The sequence below is a fragment of the Pomacea canaliculata genome, linkage group LG11 (assembly GCF_003073045.1).
Source record: "Pomacea canaliculata isolate SZHN2017 linkage group LG11, ASM307304v1, whole genome shotgun sequence".
Taxonomy (NCBI): Eukaryota; Metazoa; Mollusca; class Gastropoda; order Architaenioglossa; family Ampullariidae; genus Pomacea; species Pomacea canaliculata.
The window spans coordinates 11105099-11130764 of NC_037600.1; the positions used below are offsets into that span (position 1 = coordinate 11105099).

A 25666-nucleotide genomic window follows, 5' to 3' on the forward strand; every position below is an offset into this window, starting at 1 on the left:
ATCGGGTTTGCAATCCATCCAGGAAATGACACATTGTCGACACAGGAGATGACCACAGGGTAGAATCTTTGGTGTCGTGAAGTCATTTGTGCACACAGCACACTCTCTTTCGTGTGGCTCAGCCATCTCTAAAAAATCTGTAGATATAAAACATTTAAACATAAAACACAGTTGTTAAGTTTTGTTTTAAACAAAACTGTGTCTTTAAACTGCAGACTTATATATATATAAAGCGGACAAAGGGGAATAATAATTTTTCTATGGGCATTTAATATTAAAATGGGCAAACTATCTGACACCATTACCAAGCAGTCACTTAACTGGAATCTTTAAGGGAAGAGGAGAGTTGGGAGACCAAAGCAGACTTGAAAAAAAAAATAATAAACATCGAAACAAAGGACGTCAGAACCACATCGGCCAAACTGAGTAAGGCGAAGGGGGCTGCCCAGTACCGTGTCCACTGATGAGTGTTATTGCGGCCCTATGGTACTCAAGGAGTAACCAGGACTAAACTATCCAACAATAAAATTTAACTTAAAGACGATTGCGTTTGTTTATATCGTGAATTCTCCGACAAACGTCCATCTGACTTCTCTACAATAGGACATATACACAGCAAACACCCAGCTTCAGGGCTGGAATCCATTCAGTAAATAATACATTCTCGACACAGGTGATGACCTCAGGGGGAAATCTTTGGAGTGGTAAAGTCATTCGTGCACACAGCACACTTTTTTGTGGGGCTGAACCCTCTTTTAATCTTAGTTATGACACCAAACAAAGAAACGTAGTGGAATTTTTATTGCTATCCTAAGGTATGGGGAAAAGTATATTTAAATGGTGAATGTAATAGATCACGAGTTATTTCATTAAAAAGGAATGGAGGGTGAGTGAAATTTTTTTTTTTAAAGACAGTAAGGATAGTGTAAATCGCTTTGTGTTGTTGGATTTGCTATTTTTTGCAAGCATTTTTATCTATGTCTAATTGTTTTTCTGCAAGCCATGGTCCTTGTCGCTTAATTGTTCTAGAAGTAGAAGATAAATAAAAAGAAGAAAAGAAAAAGAAGCAGCTAATGACGAAGAAGAATAAGCCGACTTGCCTCTGCCATTAAAATGTTTATCAGAATTTCAGCTAGGACTTTTTTTTTATTTCTGATTAATAACTTTATAATACTTTCCTTCTTCTTTATTAAAAAAATATGGAACAACATTTTTAACGGCATCAGCGAGTTTTAAAACAAATTCTTGTATTTGATTTCTGGATAACTTAATTATACTAAGGACTAAAGCGGTCTTTTTGTGCTAGACTAGTACCGAGCTGATAAAATACATAGCGTTTAGGTCAGAGGGAAAGCTTCGATAATCAGCACCTTATCTTTATTCTTTAAAATCATTAATTTCTCAGTGAGTTTAATTGAATACGTTTAGCAATGACTGTCATGACATAATCACTGACCTACTTGAGTCACACTGTTGTTTGCCAGGCGGTTTGTTTGACACACTGACCCTGATGTTAGCTTGTCTTACCGTCTCTTTCAAATGAACGTTAGGTGAGGTTTCAATCTGCCTGACCTGACAGTTGACCTCATTAGTTAAGACTAAAGAGTCGATAAATGTTACCTGTAGACTAGAGAGTTTCGTCGCTCCTCCCACAGGCCGTGCTGCTCACGTAGCACTTATTACGGCTACTAAATTGGGAATTCCCGTTAAAAAAAAAATTGTAGGATTTTTATAATTGTTTTTCTTTCTTTCTGTTGTAGAGAAATGGGTTTAGGCAACCGTCGAGATTAATACAAAATTAATAATTTTGTGCAACTTTAAATAGAAACTCTTTTCATCATGCTCTGGTCATTACAAACGTAAGCTTACTCATGGCTGCACACAACGGCTGACATACCAGGGTCACAAAATGGCGGTTAGCTGCACACAGACCCGGATTTTAGCGAATGTAAGCGGTGTAAGTATGTAGAGTTTACATGTAGAGTTTACTTGTAGAGTTTACTCACCGGATCTTTCAAATGAACAATTGTTAAGTTGAGTGAAGCTTGAATCTACCTGCCTCACAGTTTAGCTGAATACTTCACACAACAGAGTTGAGAAGTTTTTCTCTTCAACTGTTGCTTGTTACCGAGACAGGTTGTGGATGTGTTGGTCACGTGACATTCATAGACGTACAACTAATCCGGGAATTCCCGTTAAAACAGTTTAGTACATAATTACCTTTTTATATGGTAAAGAAAAGGGTTTTGACAATTCAAACGAATTATTAATATAAAAACGATATTTTGTCTTTAAACACACTGACGTATATTTTTTATGTAGAACTTTGTTTAAAAACATGTATCATGATCGGTAATTTTGTGACACAGAATAAGAATAATTGTAGGCACGTTGCCAGGAAGCCAGGGCAGTAAGAATTCAAGGTACTAGAAACACCTGGGTGACCACGTGACTTGAAGAAATCACGATGGATGAGGTGTGAACAGTAAAAAGCTCAGGGTTCCACTTGCTGTCGATTAGGGAGCAATACGTGCATAAGCAAACACAGTTTGGCATGAAAATTGTGCTTCTATAAATTTATATTTTTATGTGGCATGCTCGTTCTCTAGATCTTACTGCATGTGAAGCATACAGTTTTCTTCATGATTTTTTTTCGATACTCACTTTTGTCACACTGGTAAATATTTTTTAGCATTTTACTGTTTCTGTGAGTGTACATGCTGATTGGATTGCAATAACAGTTTTTTTCCCAATCCTCATCCACTACTTGTGTAACGCTATCTTTGTCGCTAATGTCCATTTTTTTATACTAGTAAACTTCAGTATTGCTTCCATTAGAAACTTATCTTCATTAGACATTGTACCCGTTAATAGCGTTCGTTAGAAAGTCAGCTGAATCACGGCAAACACACAGATAAGAACAATAACTATATCATAATGATTAGATTCTCTTTATTTCAAGAATGTATGTTGGTTGTTGTTTGTGTACGTTTGTGTTTCATACTTCATTATTAATGAGTATTAATTTTATGAGTACATTCTGTAGCAGGATTTCGGAGAAGAATAGACACATTTTACTTTGTACCATATTGAGCTGATACACAAAAAGAATTGTTCATATTTTAGCAATAGTAACTAGGCTATTTACAGGTTAACACACAATGCTAATTAAAAAACTAATAAGTGCAATAGAAATCCCTTAACCCTACCAAATGAATTATTCAGCGCATGCGCAGTACATACTCTCTGATAATTACAGCGAATCATCTTCTATGAGCAGCAGGCTTTGATAAAGAAAAAGAGTTAGTAGTATCAAAGAGAATTTCACAGTCTGATAAAATCCCTTTAAAGTGAGTAATAATTTTATTTAGTGGACAGCAGAAACAGAGCAAAATTGATGAAATCGAGACTTTATTCATGAAAGTGCCATCAAAGTCTGTCTGTGTGTACTCTTCAACCTTTACCACTGTTGTAGAAAACATCTGTCAGCTGCTACTATCGTCAACACCTTTGTTACCGAGTGAGGAGAACTGGACAGAAGGCGTTAAGTGGTTTAACTATATTTTTCTTCTTCTCTGATATTTCTTATGCCATCCTAGGTATAGGAAGGGCTGTCACCTGTTTAACAGACAACAACGTAGCAGGTACAAAAAAACCTAATGATTTCTGTATAGAACAAGCAAACTCAGGACAAATGTCCACTTTACGAACAAGCTCCTGTACGTCAGCACTAGAAAGTAGGTAAGAAAACGGTTCCCTCTTTAGTATTCATTAACAGACAATATCTGAAGATTTTTACGGTTTTTTTTTTTAGTTCAAGAGACCATGATAGCCTCCCCCTTAGCAAATCTCGAACTTCTCTGTGTAATGTAACGTGCATCTGTATCTCACCTTTGTTACTGAACTCCAAATATCAAAGACAGCAAAGCAGGGCAGTGGGACACGTTTCGCTACAACACCCTGGTCTTGTCCGTCGATGTAGAGGTGAAGGTTGTTTGATGAGTCCACCAGTAACCCAACTCGACTCCCGACTTTGAGTCTCCCAAGAACTTTTCCTTGCTTGGTCAACACCTTTAGACAAATACTTGATACTTTTACCTTTAAAAAAATAGTAAGCGGGATGTGAGTACCATAAATTAGTCCTAGTCTTTATTCTTAGCGTGCGTTGTTTCACAATTATTTATGTAACTGTGTACGATAAAAAAGATACTTGATTGAAGAAAAATACAAGGTAGGGACAGGAGTGATTTCGTTGTATCGTGACATGATGTGCAAAGACAAGAGCTCTGGATTTACAAATAACAACTGATTTATTGAGATCAGTTAAAGCCTTAGTTGAATGTCTTTCTCCTCACAGATTACTCCTCAGCTTGAGATAACATTCCCAAAAATCTAGGCAAATAACCCATTTCCATTCGTGAGGTACACTTTTATAAAATTTACTGTGAATGATATGAAACTCATAGCCGCCTAAATAACAAATCCCAGCTCACCTGTTGGCTGTCACCCTGTCTACGTCAACATATACACATCCGTTACTGAGGTTTTTCTTGTTAGACTTATTCTATATAATGGGATGTTTGTAGGCTTTTATTAACAGTAGGGGAAAAAACGTTTAATTTTAGGAAATAATATTTGTCTCTGATTTTTACCTGCTATTTAGAAATGGAGAAAAATATAGAAGTAAACCTTTTAGAACGCTTGGTTGTATAAAAATGGGGAAATAAGGGAATGATAATTAGCTTCAACTTTTATGCATAACCCGAATCACAAAGTCATTTAGACAGACCTGGAGCCATTAAACTTACATATTGTCCCCGATAGTAGATCCCAATGTACGAGACGATAAAAGAATCTTCCAGGTCTTTAGACAACTCTGTCACAAGGAGACGTGCAGGAGAAATTCTTGTCACTCCCAATGATAACTTGTTGTGCTTATATGATACTTTGTCCACTCTGACCTGTGTCAATATTAAAAGGTTATGAAATGCCGAACTGTGACAGCTGATTTGGGTAACTACGTGTACTGAAGTTTGTCTCTCTCGGTAAAGTAAAAATATTGCCCAGACACATACAGTATGAATAGAGATTACTGTTCTTAGTAAGCTTTCGTTAAAGTAGAGTCAGCTATTTAAAAAAAACTGAAGCAAAATATTACGGATTAATTATTTTATTTACGTCTGTGTACTATAAAAAAATAAAAATTCACAAGAGTATTTTTTGTTCTGTTTTTATAAGTGACATTACTCCACCTCCTCCTCATCATCATCATTCTAGCTTAATATCTTACTTCATACAAGACGTTCGCCACCATGGCGTCACGTGACACGACCACCCCGTTACAGAGGGCAAGTGGATTTATCTTCTCCACAGTCGTGTTCCAGTTCGTCAGACGAATGTTGGCTCCACAGTTGTCGTGGAACTCAAGGACTGGTGGCTGTGGGTCCAGCTGTAAATCAAAGTTCCACTCTCGTGTCAATAAAATTTATTAACAGATATTTACTCGACATTTATAATGTTTAGTCATAAATAGTTAAGAAAATAGAAATATGAAACACTAATATTATTTTAATATTTAAAAACTAAAAATGTGTTGACACTAGTGTTGTTAGATGTACTGTAACTACTCTTTTTTAAGCAGTAAACAACAGTCACAAGAGGATCTTCATAATGATGTAGAAAAGTCAAATATCCTCTTTTTACTTAGAAAGGCCTAAAACCAGGTAAAAGACACATTCATTTGGCGTTTTTTGTCTTGATGTTTACTGAAGTCTGAATTTTTTCAGACGTTAGAAATAGCAAATTCTAACCATTAAATCAATATTCTATAATTTTTTTAATCAGCTTTAAAATCATAAGTAAAACTTAATCGGTTTAATAACACCTTACCCCTCTTATTCTTGTTCTCATTTCCTTATCTTCCACATTGGCATCTGTTTACATTAAAGTTAACTGTCAATCTGCTCGATACAATGACAGTACTTCATTCCATGACACATATGAATTCCTTAAATATTAAAACTGCTGCCTTCTATCACGCACGAAAACACACAGTCAATGCAACAATAACACTAAATCTCATGATGTAACTTTAAATGCTTTGAATATTCTGATGACCATATTTTTTAAAAAAGTATGCAAACATAAAATAAAAAAAAAATACTAATACATTTACCTCCAACATCAGTAGCTCTTTTTCTATCCGTCTCACTTTTTCTTGACAACAATCCACACTTGACAAGTGCTTTACCCACACTTCTTGTTGCCAGTCGGACCTAAAGTTCAGGCTGTTGACCCTGTCTGTCAGAGCCTGTGTCATGTGTATCAGTGCAGGACGTGGTGACACTGCGATGACTCGCGTCACAATGTGTTTGTGTGACGTCACCTTCCCTAGACGGTTGCTAAGGTCAGTCTTGACGTCACATAATGAATTCCTTATTTCGAGATGTGACGTCCTAATCTTGTCCCTAAACCTGTTACGAAAATCTTCCACCATCTTGTGTAGACGGTCACATGACTTGTCTACCAGCGCCATGTCTTCTTGTTCGCTGACATTAACTCCCTGTAGACGTGACGTCAGCTGACCTATAACCTGCTCTAGCTTCTGCTCTGCTTCTGCCAGAATCTTTGTCAAGTGCTTCATTGAATTTTGAGCTGACTCTACTTCATCGTTAAGACAGTTTACTTCGGGGCATACTTTGTGTTTGGTAGTCTTACAGGCTGAGCAGACAGCGAGGCGGTGCTCGCGGCAGAAGAACTCCGCCTGTTTGTCGCCGTGGTCAGCACACAGTGCAGGGCGGCTGGCAGCCAGACGTTCAGGTGTCACAGTGCTGACACTCTCCACATCGTGACTGCGGGTCACTGAGAGTTTTTTATGAGCTTTTGTACACGCTGAACACAACATGACCTGGCACTGCAGACAGATGAAGTCCGCCCTGACGTCCTCACACACACAACAAAGGTGATCTTTACTCACACACGAGCGCTCTCCACCAGCGCTTCCATCACAAAGTCTGTCGGCAGGGCGTCAACAGTGGCGGACGAACTTCCATCTGACTGCTCTACTATAGGACACCTACACAGCGGACACCCGGCATCAGGTTTGGAATCCATCCAGGAAATGACACATTCTCGACACAGGAGATGACCACAGGGTAGAATCTTTGGTGTTGTGAAGTCATTCGTGCATACAGCACACTCTCTTTCATGTGATAGAGACATCTTGGATTCTAAGGCACTGATGATACAAAGCATAAAAATTAATGGAATTAAAAAAAATCTTATTCTAAAAAAAATTCAAGTACATCTTTTGCAGATGAATTTATTTGTGAGTTTGAAAAGCAAAGGAGAGAAAAAAGAAAAAAAAACCATAAAGACAGTCAGATCAATTTAAGTTTTAGAGCATCTTTTTCTTTGCTGAATATTTACATTTTTTTATTCATGCGCCTTTTCCCTTGTTCTACAATTCTCAAAAGTAACCCCAAAAAGTAACAAATAAAAAAGAAGTATAACAACTTTCTGTTGCCATAAAGAAAAAATTTTAGAAATCCTGGTGTTCACATAACTACTTTTATTATTTTTTTTTAATTAGTAAAGTAGTATTTGGTTTTTACTCTAAATAAAAATAGAAACATCACAAGCGGCAGCAGCTAGTTTAAAATATTAGTCCATTATAGTTTTGACATTACAAACGCTATTTTAGTAATGTATAAAACGATCTTATTGTACAAGACTGACTGATGAACTGGGTAGAAACGTTTATGTCATAAACAAGACATAATATTTAAACGCTTTTCCTCTAATACCTTACTTTCAGTTTTTATGCATTTTTGACCGTTAAAAGAAACTGTCAACCTATCTGCCGCAATGAATGTCACTATACAAGGACTTACCTGCTAAAGTCACACTGTAGATCATGAAGATGGCGGTTTGTTACACACTGACCTGAATGTTAGTGAATGTGCAGTGTAAAAATGTACAGTTTACTCACCGTGTCCCTCAAAACAAACAACTGAGGTAAGACTGAATCTGGCCTGACAGTTTATCTTCGTACTTTAGACTAAAGATTAGAGAACTTTTCGTTTAGATTAAGTCCTCGCTATTACTAGAGGTTATCTTTGTGGACCTCACCTGACAGTCATAAGAATGACTGTGTTTATTTTAACATGTTGACATTTTCACATAAATTAAATATTTAGACTGAATTGTTTGTCAGAGTACAAGTTGTGACTGTCGTTGCTCTGATGTGACCGTTTACAGCAGTGTTGCTGATGTCTTTTCCTTGTTGTTATTCTTACGAGACGTTTTCGTTAACCTTGTTGCCAACGCTGCTTGGCTTTTGAATGTTGAAGAGAGACCGGCTGTAGTTGTAAGGACGGTTACTAAACTCGTTTTATCTTTTTTCTGTAAACGATGTTTATAGGCACAGTCACAAACATAGTGGAAATGTTTACTCAACACCAATCACATCTCCCACGATAATAGACTCACATGCAGTGGACACTGACTACAGACTGTCAGACTGACAACAGTCTCTCTCTAGCAGACGACACTCGGTCAGTCTCGGCAAAGTCCTATTTATGCTCTTACGTCATATATTTCACCTCAGTGATGTCATTTTCAGTCTATGCGTCACAGACACTTCTTTCAAGGTCGGTCACTGACCCTCACCTTACCCTGACACACACAATCGCCGCACGGGTCACTACGTTAGCAAACCGGACTGAAGGTGTCTGTCAGGCTCGCAGACTTTCAGCATTTCTTAGCAAATTAATTAAACTCGACACAAACACATTTTAATTAAATCTTTATTTACAAGCAACTATTGAAGACTTGATTACAAATGTGTAGTAAGAAGCAAAGGTAATTACATAATGTTAACAGTTGTAGTAAAGTAAGTTATTACAGCTCTTATCTCTGGTTTTTGTGAGGCGGCGCCTACCCTATGTGCCCTAAGTCCACAGCCCCTAAGGAGCCAGGGGCACATTTCACACCTGAGTAGGCTTAAGGATTCTCGATGTTCCACACATATATCAAACGGGTACCAAAACAAGTACATTTTAAAAAATATCCAATTTGTAAAATCTCCGACTTAAGACTCATGTCGATGTGACGGGTTACAAATAATTACCTTTAGTTTACTCCAAAAAGAAAGTCTCAAAATGATTTCCAGTTAAAAAAATAAAAGCGATATAAACTGGAGAGATCAGCCCCCTAGAAAGAATAGTCCACTTTGTTAATGATACAGCAAACTGCGATAAATAATACAGAGATAGTGGGTTAGAGAAGGATAAACACATTTAACTTTGTAAAATATTAAACGAATATACAAGAGAATTGTACATATTTTAGTAATATGGACTAGGCTATTTACAGGTTAACACACGATGTATATTAAAAAAAACCTAATAAAAACCTAATAAGTGGAACGGAAATCCTGGAACCCGACGAAATGAATCATTCAGCGCATGCGCAGTACATCCTTGTTAGTGATTACCGCGAATCATCTTGTATGAGCATTACGCTTTCACGATAAAGATAAAAGCGACTAGAATCAAAAAGAATTTTATAGTCTGTCAAAATCACTATAAAGTGAATAATAATTTTACAAGTCCACAGCAGAAACAAAAGAAATTGATAAAATAGAGTCCAACAGTCTGTCTGTGTCTCGCTCTTCCACCTTTTCCGCTGTTGTACAAAACATCTGTCGGCTGCTACTATCGTCAACATCTTTGTTATCGAGTGAGGAGAACTGGGCAGAAGGGGTGGAGCGGTTTAACTATATTTTAACTGTCGATAAACAGTAACTTACAGATGAACATCATTTACTGTGTCAGCCTTCTTGTTCTCTGATATTTTTTATGTCATCCTAGATGTAGGAAGGGCTGTCACCTGTTCAACAGACAACAAAGCAGCAGGTACAAAGCTAATGATTTGTACATAGAACAAGGAAATTTTGTACAAGTGTCCACTTTACGAAACGTCAGAACTAGAAAGTATTTAATAAAATGTTTCATCTTTATTATCGTTAACTGAAAATTTCCGAAACATTTTCACATTATTTTAGTTCAATAGACCGTTATAGTCTCCCGAAGTAATTCCGAACTTCTCTTTGTAATGTCGGTTGTACTTGTATCTCTCACCTTTGTTACTGAACTAGACATATCAAAGACAGCAAAACATGGCGGTGTCACACGTTTCGGTACAACACCCTTGTCTTGTCCGTCGATGTAGACGTGAAGGTAGTTTGATGAGTCCACCAGTAACCCAACTCGACTCCCGACTTTGAGTCTTCTAAGAACTTTATCCAGCCTGGTCCGCACCTAAAGACAAATACCTGATATTTTTACCTTTAAATAAAATACTAAGCGGGATGTGAGTAACCTAGCTTAATCCTAGTCTTTATTTCTAGCCTGCGCTGTTCCACAATTATTCATGGAACTGCGTACGAAAAAAAAGAAATGCTTGATTTCTTCAGAAAAATAAAATGTAAGGTAGGGATGGGACTGATCTGATTGTATCGTGACTTTATGTACAAAGGAAAGAGATTTTCATTTACGAGTAACGACTGATTTATTGACATCAGTTAAAGCCTTCGTTGTCTTTCTTCTCACGGGTTACTCCTCAGCTTGAGATAACATTCCCAGAAATCTAGGTAAATAACCCATTTCCATTCTTGAGGTACACGTTTATAAAATTTACTGTGCCTAGCCACCTAAAAAGCATATTCTTTTGGCTTTCATCGTGTCTACGTCAACATATAGACACCCGGTACTCAGGTGTTTTTTGTTTGTTTGTTTGTTTTTTTTTTGTTTACCTTATTCTGTATAATGGGATGTTTGCAGGATTTTATTTACAGTTAAGAAATCTTTTACATTTAATTTTAGGGAAAAAGTATTTGTCACTGAATTTTATATGCTCATTTGAAATAGAAAGAATATAGAACTAAACGTTTAAAACTGATTTGTTGTATAAAAAGGTAAAAAGAAGGAAATGATAATTAGCTTCAACTTGTATACATAGACCAAGGAACAAAGCCCTTTGTACGGACTTCAAACCATTAAACGTACATGTTGTCCATAGTAGTAGATCCCACTGTAAGAGACAAAAACAGAATCCTCCAGGTCTCGATGCTCTTCTGTCAGATGGAGATATGCAGGAGAAGTTCTTGTCACTCCCAATGATAACTCGTTGTTGTTAAGTGATACTGCATCCACTCTGACCTGTCAATATTAAAGTGTCATGACATGGCAAACTGTGTCAGCTGATTAGGGTAACTAAGTGGACTTAAGTAGGTCTTTCTCTCAGTAAAGTAAAAAAGTGACCAAAGACGGACTCTATGAATTGAGACTACTCATCTAAGTAAACTTTCTTTAAAGTAACTTCAGCTTTTTAAAAAGGAACTCTAAACAAAACATTACGGATTATTTTGTTTGCGTCTGTGCACTATAAAAAAGTGCATATGAGTATTTTTGTTTTGTTTTTATTAGTAACATTCATCATCATCATCATCATCATCATCATCATCATCATCATCATCATCATCATCATCATCATCATCATCATCATCATCATCATCATCATCACCACCTTCGTCATCGTCATCGTCGTCGTCGTCATCGTCATTGTAGCCTAATATCTTACTTCATACAAGACGTTCGGAACCATAGCGTCACGTGACACGACCATCGCGTTACTGAAGAAAAGTCGATTTATCTTCTCCGCAGTCCTGTTACCGTTCGTCAGACGAATGCTGTTTCCGCAGTTTTCGTGGAACACAAGGACTGGTGGCTGTGCGTCCAGTTGTAAATAAAGTCCCTTCCCGTGTCAAAAAATTTATTAACAGATATTTACTGGACAATAATAAATTTTAGTAATAAAAAGTTAAGAAATCGAAATACAATACAGTAATATTCTTTTAATATTTAATAACTCAAATGTTTTGGTATTTGTGTTTTAGTTATACTTAATAAGACGGGTTATTTCTCCGTTAATATCTGCAATTATACAGTAATTATAAATATTTGTGTGTGGAAGAATCCACTTGCCATACATTACATCACAATATGCCACACAAAAACCTATACATTTGTTTAAATAAGTTACTGGGGATGTGATAATATACACATTTAACGGCTGGCAGATACAATACTACACATTTTGGCATTTTATTAAAACATACATTCTGAAATAATTTTAACGAGCTAGAAGTGGATGTGTCTGTGAGTGTGTTTGTTTACTTTTATTTTAGATGTAAGGTATTGAGATAAGCACTTTGCTTAATGCCTTGCCAGGTACAATGTCGGTCCTGACATATTTCACACATCAGCTGTCTATTGTTCTAAAATTAAATATATTTTATAACACACATACAAACAGAGACTTGCACACATTATTGTCATTTTAGCCTAGAAAGTGTTTTCAACCTTACATGCATTTATTTACCATTGCATAATTCTCATTGTTTGTTTGTTTTTTTAATCGTTGACTAAACAATAACAAAGATTGCTTCACAAACAGCGATAAAGTAAAGTATTCAATCTTTAGATTTATCGGCTACAAAGTTTCATGCATTAAAAATAAAATTCTTACAGGGTTTATGAAATTATAGTTTAATTTGGTAAAGATATATGATTTTACCGTGTGCGGACGTATTGCCGACGGACGTTTCGCCGCTGGACGTTTCGGAGTCGGACGTTTTGCCGCATTATGTCAGAGAGAGAGAGAGAGAGCTTACTTACTTCTCAAAGAATGAAAGTAACTACTAGATTACACAATAATTCTTTATTTCAAACAAATTTTACACACAGACTTCACAGACAGTTCACTTTGATTGTCACAGATTATGCGCAACAGCTTTGAGAAAAAACATTGATACAATGGCGAGAGAAATGTGTGAGCTAACGGTTTATATGAGGAGGGATAGTGAGAGAGAGTTGACTGATACATTGATACAATGGCGAGAGAAATGTGTGAGCTAAGGGGCGTCCCACACTTGACTTCGGCTAAAGGTCCCGCCTGAAATGCCGAAATGAAGTGCCCCGCGCCGAAACGTCCGGCGGCGAAACGCCGGTCGGCAAAATGTCCGACTCCGAAACGTCCAGCGGCGAAACGTCCAGTCGGCAAAACGTCCGGCTCCGAAACGTCTGGCGGTGAAACGTCCGTCGGCGAAAAGTCCGTGTACCGATTTTACACTTATCAAATAAAATAAGTAATACAGCAAGTAATTTACAGCCAATATATAATAATCGAATACTTTTTGTATACACTATTTGTGTTTACATCTTAGTGTAATTGAAACTAACCCAAAAATCAGCAAAAAAAAATCGTTTATTCAAGTATTTTGTCAGAATAATATTAATACACAAACATCAATACTTGATATTACCGTCTCACTTAGGTCGACACGGGTGTTTGCGATCTTTTCTGTGAGTAATGTGTTAGCCTCCTGTCTTTGCTGGTCCTGGATTAAAAAAAGTTTTCTCGCTAAAAACAACCAATCTCTCCTTTTTCAGAGTCCAAAGCTTATATTAATTCAGTCCCTGTTTGTAATGTTTAACTTTTATCGCCTTAGGAATTGCTTTGTGATTGGTCAATAGGACTTTCTGGCTACCTAAAGAAGGGGCCTTGAAACACTCACTAAACTAACTCTAGTCTATTAGTTCTCAGATCACATATAACATAAAACATTAACATAATTTATTCACATCTAAATGTTTCGGATTTGCATTTAAAAGTAACCGTCTTTCATGGAATAAACACCTAACAGCTAAGATATGGATGTAGTTTAATGGTTGATGCGTACAAATCACCAAACGGAGTTTAATTTGCATGTAAGTGTTTGTATAATAATACTAAGCCACTTCCAAATGAAAGAATGACAAGTCAGTGAATAGCGAGTAACTTAGATAAAAAAAATAAATTAAAATTATTTCTAAAAATATAGGTTAAACATATTACAGGATGAAAGAACTGTATACTTTAGGCTTGGTCTGTTGCTGTTGTTGTTGTTGTTGTTGTTGTTGCTGCTGCTGCTGCTGCTGCTGCTGTTGTTGTTGTTGTTGAAATTGATGTAGTTTATCCTCTATGGCTTTTTCCAATTCGTTGTAGAATTTCACACTTATCTTACGTGAAGTCATCCAAGAGCCTTCATCTAGATGGGAATTGAGGTCAAGGCTGTTGACCCTGTCTGTCAGAGCCTGGGTCACGTGTATTAGCCCCGCACGTGGCGCCACTGCTCTAGCTCGCGTCACTATATTCCTGTGTGACGTCACTTTCCCCAGACGTTTGTCGAGTTCTTGTTTAACTTCCAATAACGAATTCTTCACTTGTAAACTTAAATCATGTATCTGTTTCTTCAGTTCTTTTCGACAGCTTTCCACCATGCTCTGAAGTTTGTCGCATGTCTTGTCTACCTGTGTCATGTCTTCTTGTTCCATGTCCTCCACCTTCTGAAGACGTATGGCGAGCTGCTCTGTACCTTGCTTCAGACTGTACTCGGCCTGAACCAGTTGGTCAGTCAAACCACAAAGTGTTATTTCAGCCGCTTTCATTTCGTCGTTGATATCTTTCACAGCTGAACATGTTCTGTGTTTGATGGACGAACAAGACGCACAGATACTAAGGTGATGATCAGCGCAAAATGCCTCCGCGTGTTTGTCGCCGTGGTCAGCACACAGTGCAGGGCGGCTGGCAGCCAGACGTTCAGGTGTCACAGTGCTGACACTCTCCACATCGTGACTGCGGGTCACTGGGAGCTTTTTATGAACCTTTGTACAGGCTGAACACATCATGACCTGACACTGCATACAGATGAAGTCCGCCCTGACGTCCTCACACACACAACAAAGGTGATCTTTACTCAGCACACGAGCGCTCTCCACCAGCGCTTCCATCGCAAATTCTGTCGGCAGGGCGTCAACAGTGTCGGACGAACTTCCATCTGACTGCTGTACTATAGGACATCTACACAACGGACACCCGGCATCAGGTTTGGAATCCATCCAGGAAATGACACATTCTCGACACAGGAGATGACCACAGGGTAGAATCTTTGGAGCGGTGAAGTCATTCGTGCACACAGCACACTCTCTTTCATGTGATAGAGACATCTTGGATTCAAAGGCACTGATGACACAAAGCATGAAAATTAATGGAATTTAAAAAAAATCTTATTCTGAAAAAATTTCAAGTACATCTTTTGCAGATGAATTTATTTGTGAGTTTGAAAAGCAAAGGAGAGAAAAAAGAAAAAAAACAACCCTAAAGACAGTCAGACCAATTACAGTTTTAGAGCATCTTTTTCTTTGCTGAATATTTACATTTTTTTATTCAAGCGCCTTTTCCCTCGTTCTACAATTCTCAAAAGTAACCCCAAAAAGTAACAGATAAATAAGAAGTATAACAACTTTCTGTTGCCTTAAAGAAAAAAATTTAGAAATCCTGGTGTTCACATCACTACTTTTATTATTTTTTTTTAATTAGTAAAGTAGTATTTGGTTTTTACTCTAAATAAAAATAGAAACATCACAAGCGGCAGCAGCTAGTTTAAAATATTAGTCCATTATAGTTTTGACATTACAAACGCTATTTTAGTAATGTATAAAACGATCTTATTGTACAAGACTGACTGATGAACTGGGTAGAAACGTTTATGTCATAAACAAGACATAATATTTAAGCGCTTTTCCTCTAATACCTTACTTTCAGTTTTTATGCATTTTTGACCGTTAAAAGAAACTGTCAACCTATCTGCCGCAATGAATGTCACTGTACAAGGACTTACCTGCTAAAGTCACACTGTAGATCATGATGATGGCGGTTTGTTACACACTGACCTGAATGTTAGTGAATGTGCAGTGTAAAAATGTACAGTTTACTCACCGTGTCCTTCAAAACAAACAACTGAGGTAAGACTGAATCTGGCCTGACAGTTTATCTTCGTACTTTAGACTAAAGATTAGAGAACTTTTCGTTGAGATTAAGTCCTCGCTATCACTAGAGGTTATCTTTGTGGACCTCACCTGACAGTCATAAGAATGACTGTTTATTTTAACATGTTGACATTTTAACATAAATTAAATATTTAGCCCGAATTCTTTGTCAGTGTACAAGTTGTGACTGTCGTTGCTCTGATGTGACCGTTTACAGCTGTGTTGCTGATGTCTTTTCCTTGTTGTTATTCTTACGAGACGTTTTCGTTAACCTCGCTGCCAACGCTGCTTGGCTTTTGAATGTTGAAGAGAGACCGGCTGTAGTTGTAAGGACGGTTACTAAACTCGTTTGATCTTTTTTCTGTAAACAAAGGTTACAGACAGAGTCACAAACACAGCGGAGATGTTTACTCAGCACCAATCACATCCCCCATGATGGCAGACTGACATGCAGTGGACACTGACTGTCAGACTGACTGCAGTCTCTCTCCAGCAGAGGACACTCGGTCAGTCTCGGCAAAGTCCTATTTCTGCTCTTACGTCATATATTTTACCTCAATGACGTCATTGTCAGTCTTTGCGTCACAGACACTTCTTTGAAGGTCGATCGCTGACCCTCACCTTACCCACAACACACACAATCGCCGCACGGGTCACTAGGTTAGCAAACCGGACTGAATGTGTCTGTCAGGCTCGCAGACTTTCAGCATTTCTTATCAAATTAATTAAACTCGACACAAACACATTTCAATCAAATCTTTATTACATGCAACAATTCAAGACTTGATGACAAATGTGTAGTAAGAAGCAAAGGTAATTACATAATGTTAACAGTTGTAGTGAAGTAAGGTGTTACAGCTCTTATCTCTGGTTTTTTTGAGGCGGCGCCCACCCCGTGTACATCATCGCCTTATGTCCACAGCCCCTAAGGAGCCAGGTACCCATTTCACACCTGATTAGGCTTATGGATGTTCGCTGTTCCACACATACATCAAACAGGTTGGTGTGTGTCCTTCAGGTCTATACTGTATATAAATATGAGCCCACTGGTATAATGGGGCTGAATTCCTTGGAGAAGTAGAATAATTATTTAGCGGATACTTATCGTTACAAGGTCAGTATACAAGTGTGTGAACACACCGGTACATTCCGTGTATGTGTTAGTTATGAAGAAGCTCACACCACCTGCCATGTTCTGGTAACAAGATGCGTTTCGTGTTATCCTGCATCTCGCTCCTTCCATGTTTCTAGTCTATTTTTGTGTTTGATTCATTTAAAGAAAAAGCTGAACTTTGAAAAGCAGTGTTACACATCACCATGAGTGTGGCCCCACAGGATAATTAGGCACCAAACAGAAATGGCTGGACACAGATGTGCAACAATCTTATGTCATCTCTCATTGTTTGGCTCGGTCAGTTGTATGAAGAACAGAGAACAGGACTGTTAGTAAAAGAGTAATACACTGACAAAGTATCGGGGAGTTGACAGCTTCTTTCTACCTAACCGCAGGACAGCGTTTGCTTTGTATTATATTGAACAAATACACAACTGAATTGTACATATTTTAGTAATATTGACAAGGCTATTAACAGGTTAAAACACAATGTATATTGAAAAACTAATAAGTACAATAGAAATCCAGTAACCCTAAAAAAATGAATTATTCAGCGCATGCGCAGTACATACTTGTTGATGATTACAGCGAATCATCTTGTATGAGCAACACGCTTTAAACCTTAGATAGAATCAAACAGAATTCCAAAGTCTGACAAAATCATTTAAATGTGAGTAATAACTTTAGTTAGTGGACAGCAGAAACAGAGGAAATTAATTAAATCGAGACCGTATTCCTGAAAGAGTCCAGCACAGTCTGTATGTGTGTGACTCTTCCACCTTTTCCGCTGTTGTACAAAACATCTGTCGGCTGCTACTATCGTCAACATCTTTGTTACCGAGTGAGAGGAACTGGACAGAAGAGTGGATCGGTTTAACTACATTTTAACTGTAGGTGAACAGTAACTTACACATGAACATCATTTACTGTCTCAGCCTTCTTCTCTGATATTTCTTATGTCATCGTAGATGTAGGAAGGGCTGTCACCTGTTCAACAGACAATAAAGAAACAGGTACAAAACCTAATGATTTCTATATAGAACAAGGATTTTTTGTACAAGTGTCCACTTTACAAAACAAACTCCTGTACGTAAGAACTAGAAAGTAGGTAACAATAACAATAACAATAATAACAACCGACTTTATTAATCCCAACGGGCAATTTAGATGGGAGATGTGCCCTGTTTCCAAAATATATGTATATGGGGGAAAAAAACGACAAAAAAACCAAAACACACCCACACACACACACACACACACATGCACACCTACCCATCACACACCGCTGACAGTTCATCTGTGATTGAATAGTTGGACTGCGGATTGCACAAAAGATTTCAGATGCCTATTGCTTTTGCATACTGGCATGGCATAGCGATTACCGGAGCTTAATAAAACAAATTCTCCCGCTAGCACATGCTCAGGTATGGACAGAATGCGGGAAGCTTTCCTAAATAGTTGTTGATTACAGAAGGAAGTCAGGTCCCTCTGTTTAATACCAATTATCTTGGAACAGATGTGGACAGTTTTATTCAAACTGTTCCTGTCATGAACAGATAGATTATGAAACAGGCATACAAATGAGAAGGATAAAAGACTCTCAATGAAAGATTGGTAAAAACGACCTACAATTGCTCTGCTAACACAGAAGCTATTTAACTTCCACAAAAGGTACATTCTTTGCCGGCCACGTTTGACAATGTGTTCAGTAATAAAATGGTTCACTCTTTATTATTCGTTAACTGAAAATTTATAAACATTTTCACGTTATCTTAGTTCAATAGTCGTTATAGTCTCCCAAAGCAATCACAAACTCTAATGTGTAATGTAATGAGTACTTGTCTCTCACCTTTGTTATTGAACTGAAGATATTAAAGATGGCAAAACAGGGCGGTGTGAAACGCTTAACAACACCTTGGTCCAGTCCGTTAATGTAGAGGTGAAGGTAGTTTGATGAGTCCACCAGTAACCCAACTCGACTCCCGACTTCAAGTCTCTCGAGACCTTTTCCGAGCGTGGTCAACGCCTAAAGACAAATACCTGATACTTTTACCTTTTAATAAAATATTGAGCGATAGGTGAGCATTCTAGCTTAGTCCTCGTCTTTAATTCTAGCGTGCCCTGTTCCACAATTTTTCATTTAACTCTGTACGATAAGGTAGAGACAAGATTGATTTGATTGTATCGTGACTTGATTTACAAAGAAAAGCTGCCACCTGTCTACGTCAACATTTACACATCTGTTATTGAAGGTTTTCATGTTATCATTATTCTATATGATGAGATGTTCGTATGTTTTTATTTACAGTAGGGAAAAATCTTTTAAATTTAATTTTAAGCAATAGTATTTGTCACTGAATTTTAAGTGCTCATTAGAAAGAATATAGAACGAAAACTTCACGAATGCTTTGTTGTATACAAGGGTAAAAAAAAGGGAATGATAATAAAGCTTTAACTTTTATGCAAAGCCCAAAGCACAAAGTCTTATGTAGGAGCTGGAAACCATAAAACTTACAAATTCTTCCTGGTAGAGGACCGCACCGCACGAGATGATAATAGTATCATTAAGGTCTACAGACAACTCTGTCACAGGGAGACGTGCAGGAGAAATTCTTGTCACTCCCAATGTTAACTTGTTGTTCTTATATGATGCTGCGTCCACTCTGACCTGTGTCAATATTAAATTGTCATGACATGCAAAAACGTAACAGCTGATTAGGGCAACTTCGTAGACTAAAATATTTCTTTCTCTCAGTAAAGTTAAACAGTGACCAAACACAGACACTGTTAATTGAAACTACTGTTCTAAGTAACCTTTCTTTAAATTAGAGTAAGCTATTTAAAAAAAAAACTAAAACAACAAATTACAGATTAATTATTTTGTTTGCGTCTTTGCATTATAAAAAAGTGATTAAGTATATTTTTGTTCTGGTTTTTATTAGTAACATCATCATCATCATCGTCGTCGTCGTCGTCGTCGTCGTCGTCGTCATCATCATTCTAGCCTAATATCTTACCTCATACAAGACGTTCGGCACCATAGCGTCACGTGACACAACCTCCCCGTTACGGAAGTCATCTTGATTTATCTTCTCCGCGGTCCTGTTATCGTTCGTCAGACGAATGTTGGTTCCGCAGTTGTCGTCGAACACAAGGACTGGTGGCTGTGCGTCCAACTGTAAATAAAGTCCCTTTTCGTGTCAATAAAATTTATTAACAGATATTTACTCGACATTTATAATGTTTAGTAATAAATAGTTAAGAAAATCGAAATATAAAACACTAATATTATTTTAATATTTAATAACTCAAATGATTTAATAATTAGTGTTATTAGTTGTACTTTATAAGACGGTTATTTTTTTTTAAGATCTGCAATCATACTCTAATTTTAAATATTTGTGTGTAGGAGAATACACTTCCCTTACATTACATCACTACATACCATACACAAACCTATACATTTGTTCGAAGAAGATTAAGAGAAACACTTTGATTATGTCTTGCCAGGTACAATGTCAGAGCTGACATTCAATGACATGTTTGACACTTCAGCTGTCTATTGTTCTATCAAACACACACATACACACGTGAACACATTATATTGCTCTCAGCCTAGAATGTGTTTGCTTGGAGCTAAAAGTTATTTTGAACTAAGTAAATAGATTGTCCCGCTTTTCTTTCAGACGGAATAAAAAAAAGGATTAAGTAGAACATTACAGGCGTTTGACTAGGCTATTTATGTTAACACACGATGTATATTAAAAAACTAGTAAGTACAATAGAAATACCGTAACTCTACAAAATCAATTATTTAGCGCAGGAAACAAGAACGAACATTGCTTCACAAAGAGCGATTGAATGAAGTATTCAATATTGAGATTTATCGGCTACACAGTTTATGCCTCGAAAGTAAAATTCTTACAGTGAATATGAAATTATAATTATTTTGGTAGCGATATGTAATTTTGTATATATAACATAAAGTAAGTCAGTAACACAGCAAGTAATTGACACCGAAGATATAATAATTCAATACTTTTGTTATACCCGAAAAGGAGCCAGAAAAAAATATTTTTCAAGTATTTTGTCAGAATAATATTAACCCACACACATGAATACATGATATTACCTCGTCACTTAGGTAGGCATGGGTGATTGCTCTGAATGATATGCTAACTTCCTGTCTTTGCTGCTCCTGAACCAAGAAAAGTTTTCTCACTTTAAAAAAAAAACAATCGTTCCTCTTTCGAAGTCCAGAGCTTATATTAATTCAGACCCCATTTGTAATGTTTAACATTCATCGCGTTAGGAGTTGTTATGTCACTGGTCAATAGGACTCTCTGTCTACTTGAAAGAATGGCCTTCGAACACTCCTTAAACTAATTTCTATTCCTGTAGCTCTCAGATCACTTATAAAAACATCAACATAATTGAATCATCACTAAAAGTTTTGGCTCCGCACTAGAAAGAAATAACAATGTCATAGACTGAAAAACAAGACGCTAAATTATGGATGTAGTTTAACGCTACACGCAAAAAAAATCAGTTTAATTTGCATGTAAACATATATATATATATAATAATACTAAGCCTCTTCCAAAGGAAAGATTGACAAGTCAGCGAAAAGCTAGTAACTAAAATACAAGTAATAGCATACCGGCACTAAATTATTTTTTAAAAAACAGCTTAAACATGTGACAAGATGAAAGAAAAGGATACTTTTTGTTTGGTGTGTTGTTGTTGTTGTTGTTGTTGTTGTTGTTGTTGTTGTTGTTGTTGAAATTGATGTAGTTTATTCTCTATGGCTTTTTCCAATTCGTTGTAGCATTCCACACTTATCTCAGGTGGAGTCATCAAAGACAGTTCATCTACATCGGCGTTAAGGTGAAGGCTGTTGACCCTGTCTGTCAGAGCCTGGGTGACGTGTATTAGCCCCGCACGTGGCGCCACAGCTCTAGCTCGCGTCACTATATTCCTGTGTGACGTCACTTTCCCTAGACGTTTGTCGAGTTCTCGTTTAACTTCCAATAACGAATTCTTCACTTGTAAACTTGAATCATGTATCATTTTTTTCAGTTCTTTTCGACAGTTTTCCACCATGATCTGAAGTTTGTCGCATGTCTTGTCTACCTGTGTCATGTCTTCTTGTTCCATGTCCTCCACCTTCTGAAGACGTATGGCGAGCTGCTCTGTACCTTGCTTCAGACTGTACTCGGCCTGAACCAGCTGGTCAGTCAAACCACAAAGTGCATTTTCAGCCGCTTTCATTTCGTCGTTGATATCTCTCACAACTAGACATGTTCTGTGTTTGATGGAGGTACACGATGCACAGATACTAAGGTGATGATCAGCGCAAAATGCCTCCGCCTGTTTGTCGCCGTGGTCAGCACACAGTGCAGGGCGGCTGGCAGCCAGACGTTCAGGTGTCACAGTGCTGACACTCTCCACCTCGTGACTGCGGGTAGCTAACATCTTCTTGTGTATCTTAGTACACGATGGACACATCTTTTCCAGGCACTGCATACAGATGTACTCAGCTCTGACGTCATCACATACAGTGCACATGTCATCCTTTCCCAGCACACGAGAACTTTCTACTATCGCTTCCATCACAGAGTCTGTAGGCAGGGCGTCAATAACATCAGCTGAACTTTGAGATGAATTACCTTGATGCTCTACTATAGGACAGGTACACAGAGGACAACCAGCGTCAGATTTAGAGTCCATCCAGGAAATGACACATTGTCGACACAGGAGATGACCACAGGGTAGAATCTTTGGTGTGGTGAAGTCATTGGTGCACACAGCACACTCTCGCTCGTGTGGTTGAACTACTACCTCCATGTTAAAATGCCAGTCTGAAATAAAAAAATGTAAGAAATGTATATGTTTTAATTCACAAGAAAGCGGCTCGTCAAAATAGATAAACCATTTTTTTACACTTTTATTTTATTATTAGTATAGCGATAAAGTAAAATAAACGTGTTTAGTGTATCGAGGCAAACATTCCCCATCTTCCTGAAGCTTTATCTTTAAACTCAATCTCTGTACCCTAACTAGCTGTTTAATACACTCCTTTCTCTGTACTCTAACATAGTCCTCCCTTTGTACCCTCGAGCACTGTTTTAAACCGCTGAAAGGGAGGGAAGTCATCAGCCAGTACAGTGACATTTCCAGAATTGCCTCCCATATTCTGCTGTTTTAGCGAGGTATTCCTGTTATCACCCAAAAGATCGGCGGGGATTCTGTTCTATTTTATTGTCTATAAGTCCGGATAAAAATTTGTAGCCATAACATGAGATAAGACACACAACACACAATAACAATCTCATCCTAACAACAAATGATGGCAATATTGCAAAAAGTGGGATTGGATCTTGTACTTCCGGAAGCAAATGGCTTCTGTCAGTCATGTTCGCTTTCTATAATAGTTCAAAAAGTATGCACTCCTCATGTACAAAAAAAAGTGTCTTTAGTTAGCCATGGTGTCTAGTCTTTCAAAAATAAGTCAATATACACTACAACTGATAGAACCTAGTAAAGTCATAATAAGCACACCACTAGTTCAGCGAGCTGAGTCAGAGAAAACTGATGTGTCAGGTGGATTAAAGGTGTGTCAACATCATTTGACAAACGGGTAACAGACATCATAAAACATTTCTAATGAATTTACAGCGATTACCTTTATAATTTACTAAGTTAATTACTAATATTACAACAAGAAAGTCTCACCTTTAAGAAATAGAACAGACGAACGCCTCAATGATGGTCTGCGTCAAAAGATCACGTGACTCTCGTGTATTGATTGTTCTTCTTCATTGGGGATTTCCGTTTCTTGGTGAGTAGACTAGCATTGATTTTCTTTTTCATTTATCCCATCTGTTCATCTCCCTAGTAATGTTTCACTACTTGTGTTTGGTGTGTTTAGCACAGGAGACAGGCGTCACTCAGGCACATGACTGCATCCTCCCCTCTTTATTAATCCCTTTGTGTGTGGGACTGCCATCGCCTGGATGTCACCTTCGTTTGGCACAGCTAATACTGGATTGACATCAGGATGTTGTCGATTTTAATGGTTTAAATCGTTTAGACACTCTCATGTGTCCGCTCACGATTCATGTGGGGATACCGGGTATTGTCAGTGAATGACTTACAAGACTACGTCGTCTTCTCATTTGTGTCAGCCAGATCACATCTGTCTGCCGTTCCTACCCATTGGTCTAGTCTAAAGGAATCTGTATTCCTATGTCCATCTATGATTCTTCCGCTCCTGAAAACCTTAACAGGCTCAATTCGACAAATTTACTTGTCAGGACTTCTTTTTCTTTCCTGTTTATAAACCGAGGAGAAGAATATCACTTTCCTCGACTCATTAAAGGAAGAGACGACCCCACAATTAAAACAAAGCACAATAAATCATCTTTTTTTCATTCATCCCTACCTAACACGTTTTGACCTTTCAGGAACCCTTATTTAAAAACACAAACCTATTGCTCGCCTTCTACACCTTCTTTCTTCCTTATTTCCTGTCCCTTTCCAAGGTAAAAATAAAACAGCAGCTCAATGACACCTACATTCCATTAGCCTGTCCTTTCTAAAGACAAATATATCTACCAAAAAAATCTTGTCTACACATATATAAAAATGATTTGCTTTAAAACTTTCGATATTACATCTTTAACATCTACATATATCTAAGAATATATACTACAGATACAACAAATAATCAAGACACGTATATATGCAGAAATACATATATGGAGTTCTGATTGATTTCAAGTGGTCAGTAATGCCATACTTGCACATCGAAATCTCTGTCAGCGCGTGTGTATGCATGTGTCTTAGTGACAGAGAGAATTTCTGTCTGCCTGTGTTTGTGTCTTATATTTCCTTATTGATCAGTATTGATTCCATGTGCACGTTCTACACTCGAGCTTTTTACAGAAAATGCACATTACATTGTGTACAATATTGAATGAATGTACACGAGGAAATACTAAATAATTTATCAATCAATGCAAATCAACAAGCGAATCATTTCGAAATTCTAATAATAGCGCAATAAAACGGCGCGTAACCCAAGAAAAAGAATTATTAAGCGCATGCGCAGTTAACACAGTGCAGCAATTGGCGAGGGATTACGCTGTTGTCCATTCCAAGCAAGGTGTTGACCAAAATCATCCTGGAGCGACTGAAAACCGCCCTCGATAGGAGACTTAGGCAAGAACAGGCAGGGTTTCGGCAGGGAAAATCATGTACCGACCAAATCGCTACTCTGCGACTTACTATCGAACAGTCCATCGAATGGCAGTCACCACTATTCATAAACTTTGTAGATTTTGAGAAGGCCTTTGACTCCGTAGACAGAGAAACCATCTGGAAACTGATGCAGCACTACGGATTTCCACCAAAGTTCATTGCCATCATCCAGCAGTTGTATGAGAACGAGACATGCCGGGTGATACACAAGGGTAAGCTGACTGACCCCTTCGCAGTGAGGACTGGAGTGAGGCAAGGTTGTCTGCTCTCAGCAACTATCTTCCTGATCGTCATAGACTAGATCATGAGAAGAACAACCTCTAACAGCAACACGGGCGTTCAGTGGACCTTCGCCAGG

The 25666-nt window shown here is 37.7% G+C and overlaps 2 protein-coding genes across 5 annotated transcripts; both read right to left on the reverse strand.

The window, feature by feature from the left end:
* LOC112576268 (E3 ubiquitin-protein ligase TRIM33-like) lies at nt 1-23896 on the reverse strand. 4 transcript variants are annotated; one of them, XM_025258605.1, is made up of 8 exons: nt 23782-23896; nt 21769-22907; nt 21179-21244; nt 20064-20222; nt 19562-19714; nt 18896-19072; nt 17957-18033; nt 1-137 (listed from the first exon to the last, which is right to left on the reverse strand). In XM_025258605.1, exons 2-7 carry the CDS (start codon nt 22891-22893, stop codon nt 18001-18003), a joined length of 1713 nt encoding a protein of 570 aa, XP_025114390.1. In that variant the 5' UTR covers nt 22894-22907; nt 23782-23896; the 3' UTR covers nt 1-137; nt 17957-18000. The 4 variants fall into 4 exon arrangements, with proteins under 4 accessions (XP_025114390.1, XP_025114388.1, XP_025114387.1 ...); XM_025258603.1 differs by lacking the exons at nt 1-137; nt 17957-18033; nt 18896-19072; ... (1 more) ...; nt 20064-20222; nt 21179-21244 and adding exons at nt 8871-9891; nt 10143-10322; nt 11070-11222; ... (1 more) ...; nt 13388-13462; nt 13980-13997 and having other exon boundaries at nt 21805-22907; XM_025258602.1 differs by lacking the exons at nt 1-137; nt 17957-18033; nt 18896-19072; ... (1 more) ...; nt 20064-20222; nt 21179-21244 and adding exons at nt 8871-9891; nt 10143-10322; nt 11070-11222; ... (1 more) ...; nt 13388-13462; nt 13980-13997 and having other exon boundaries at nt 21802-22907.
* On the reverse strand, nt 2983-8102 carry LOC112576294 (transcription intermediary factor 1-alpha-like). Its single transcript, XM_025258646.1, has 6 exons — nt 7893-8102; nt 6176-7237; nt 5291-5449; nt 4809-4961; nt 3892-4071; nt 2983-3618 (listed from the first exon to the last, which is right to left on the reverse strand). Exons 2-6 carry the CDS (start codon nt 6902-6904, stop codon nt 3586-3588), a joined length of 1254 nt encoding a protein of 417 aa, XP_025114431.1. The 5' UTR covers nt 6905-7237; nt 7893-8102; the 3' UTR covers nt 2983-3585.
* Nucleotides 23897-25666: the final 1770 nt, after the last annotated feature.

Excerpts from the sequence above, each read along its gene's own strand:
- LOC112576268 (XM_025258602.1), bottom strand. The coding sequence starts at position 22,893 with ATGGAGGTAGTAGTTCAACCACACGAGCGAGAGTGTGCTGTGTGCACC. Across the intron at positions 11,223-11,643 it reads TTCCGAACGTCTTGTATGAA|GTCAGAGTGGATGCAGTATC; the intron begins GTAAGATATTAG and ends TAATATTGACAG. Across the intron at positions 9,892-10,142 it reads TGTCTAGTTCAGTAACAAAG|GTGACAGCCCTTCCTACATC; the intron begins GTGAGAGATACA and ends TCTGTTGAACAG.
- LOC112576294 (XM_025258646.1), bottom strand. The coding sequence starts at position 6,904 with ATGTTGTGTTCAGCGTGTACAAAAGCTCATAAAAAACTCTCAGTGACC. Across the intron at positions 4,962-5,290 it reads TGGCGAACGTCTTGTATGAA|GTCAGAGTGGACAAAGTATC; the intron begins GTAAGATATTAA and ends ATATTGACACAG. Across the intron at positions 3,619-3,891 it reads TTTGGAGTTCAGTAACAAAG|GTGACAGCCCTTCCTATACC; the intron begins GTGAGATACAGA and ends TCTGTTAAACAG.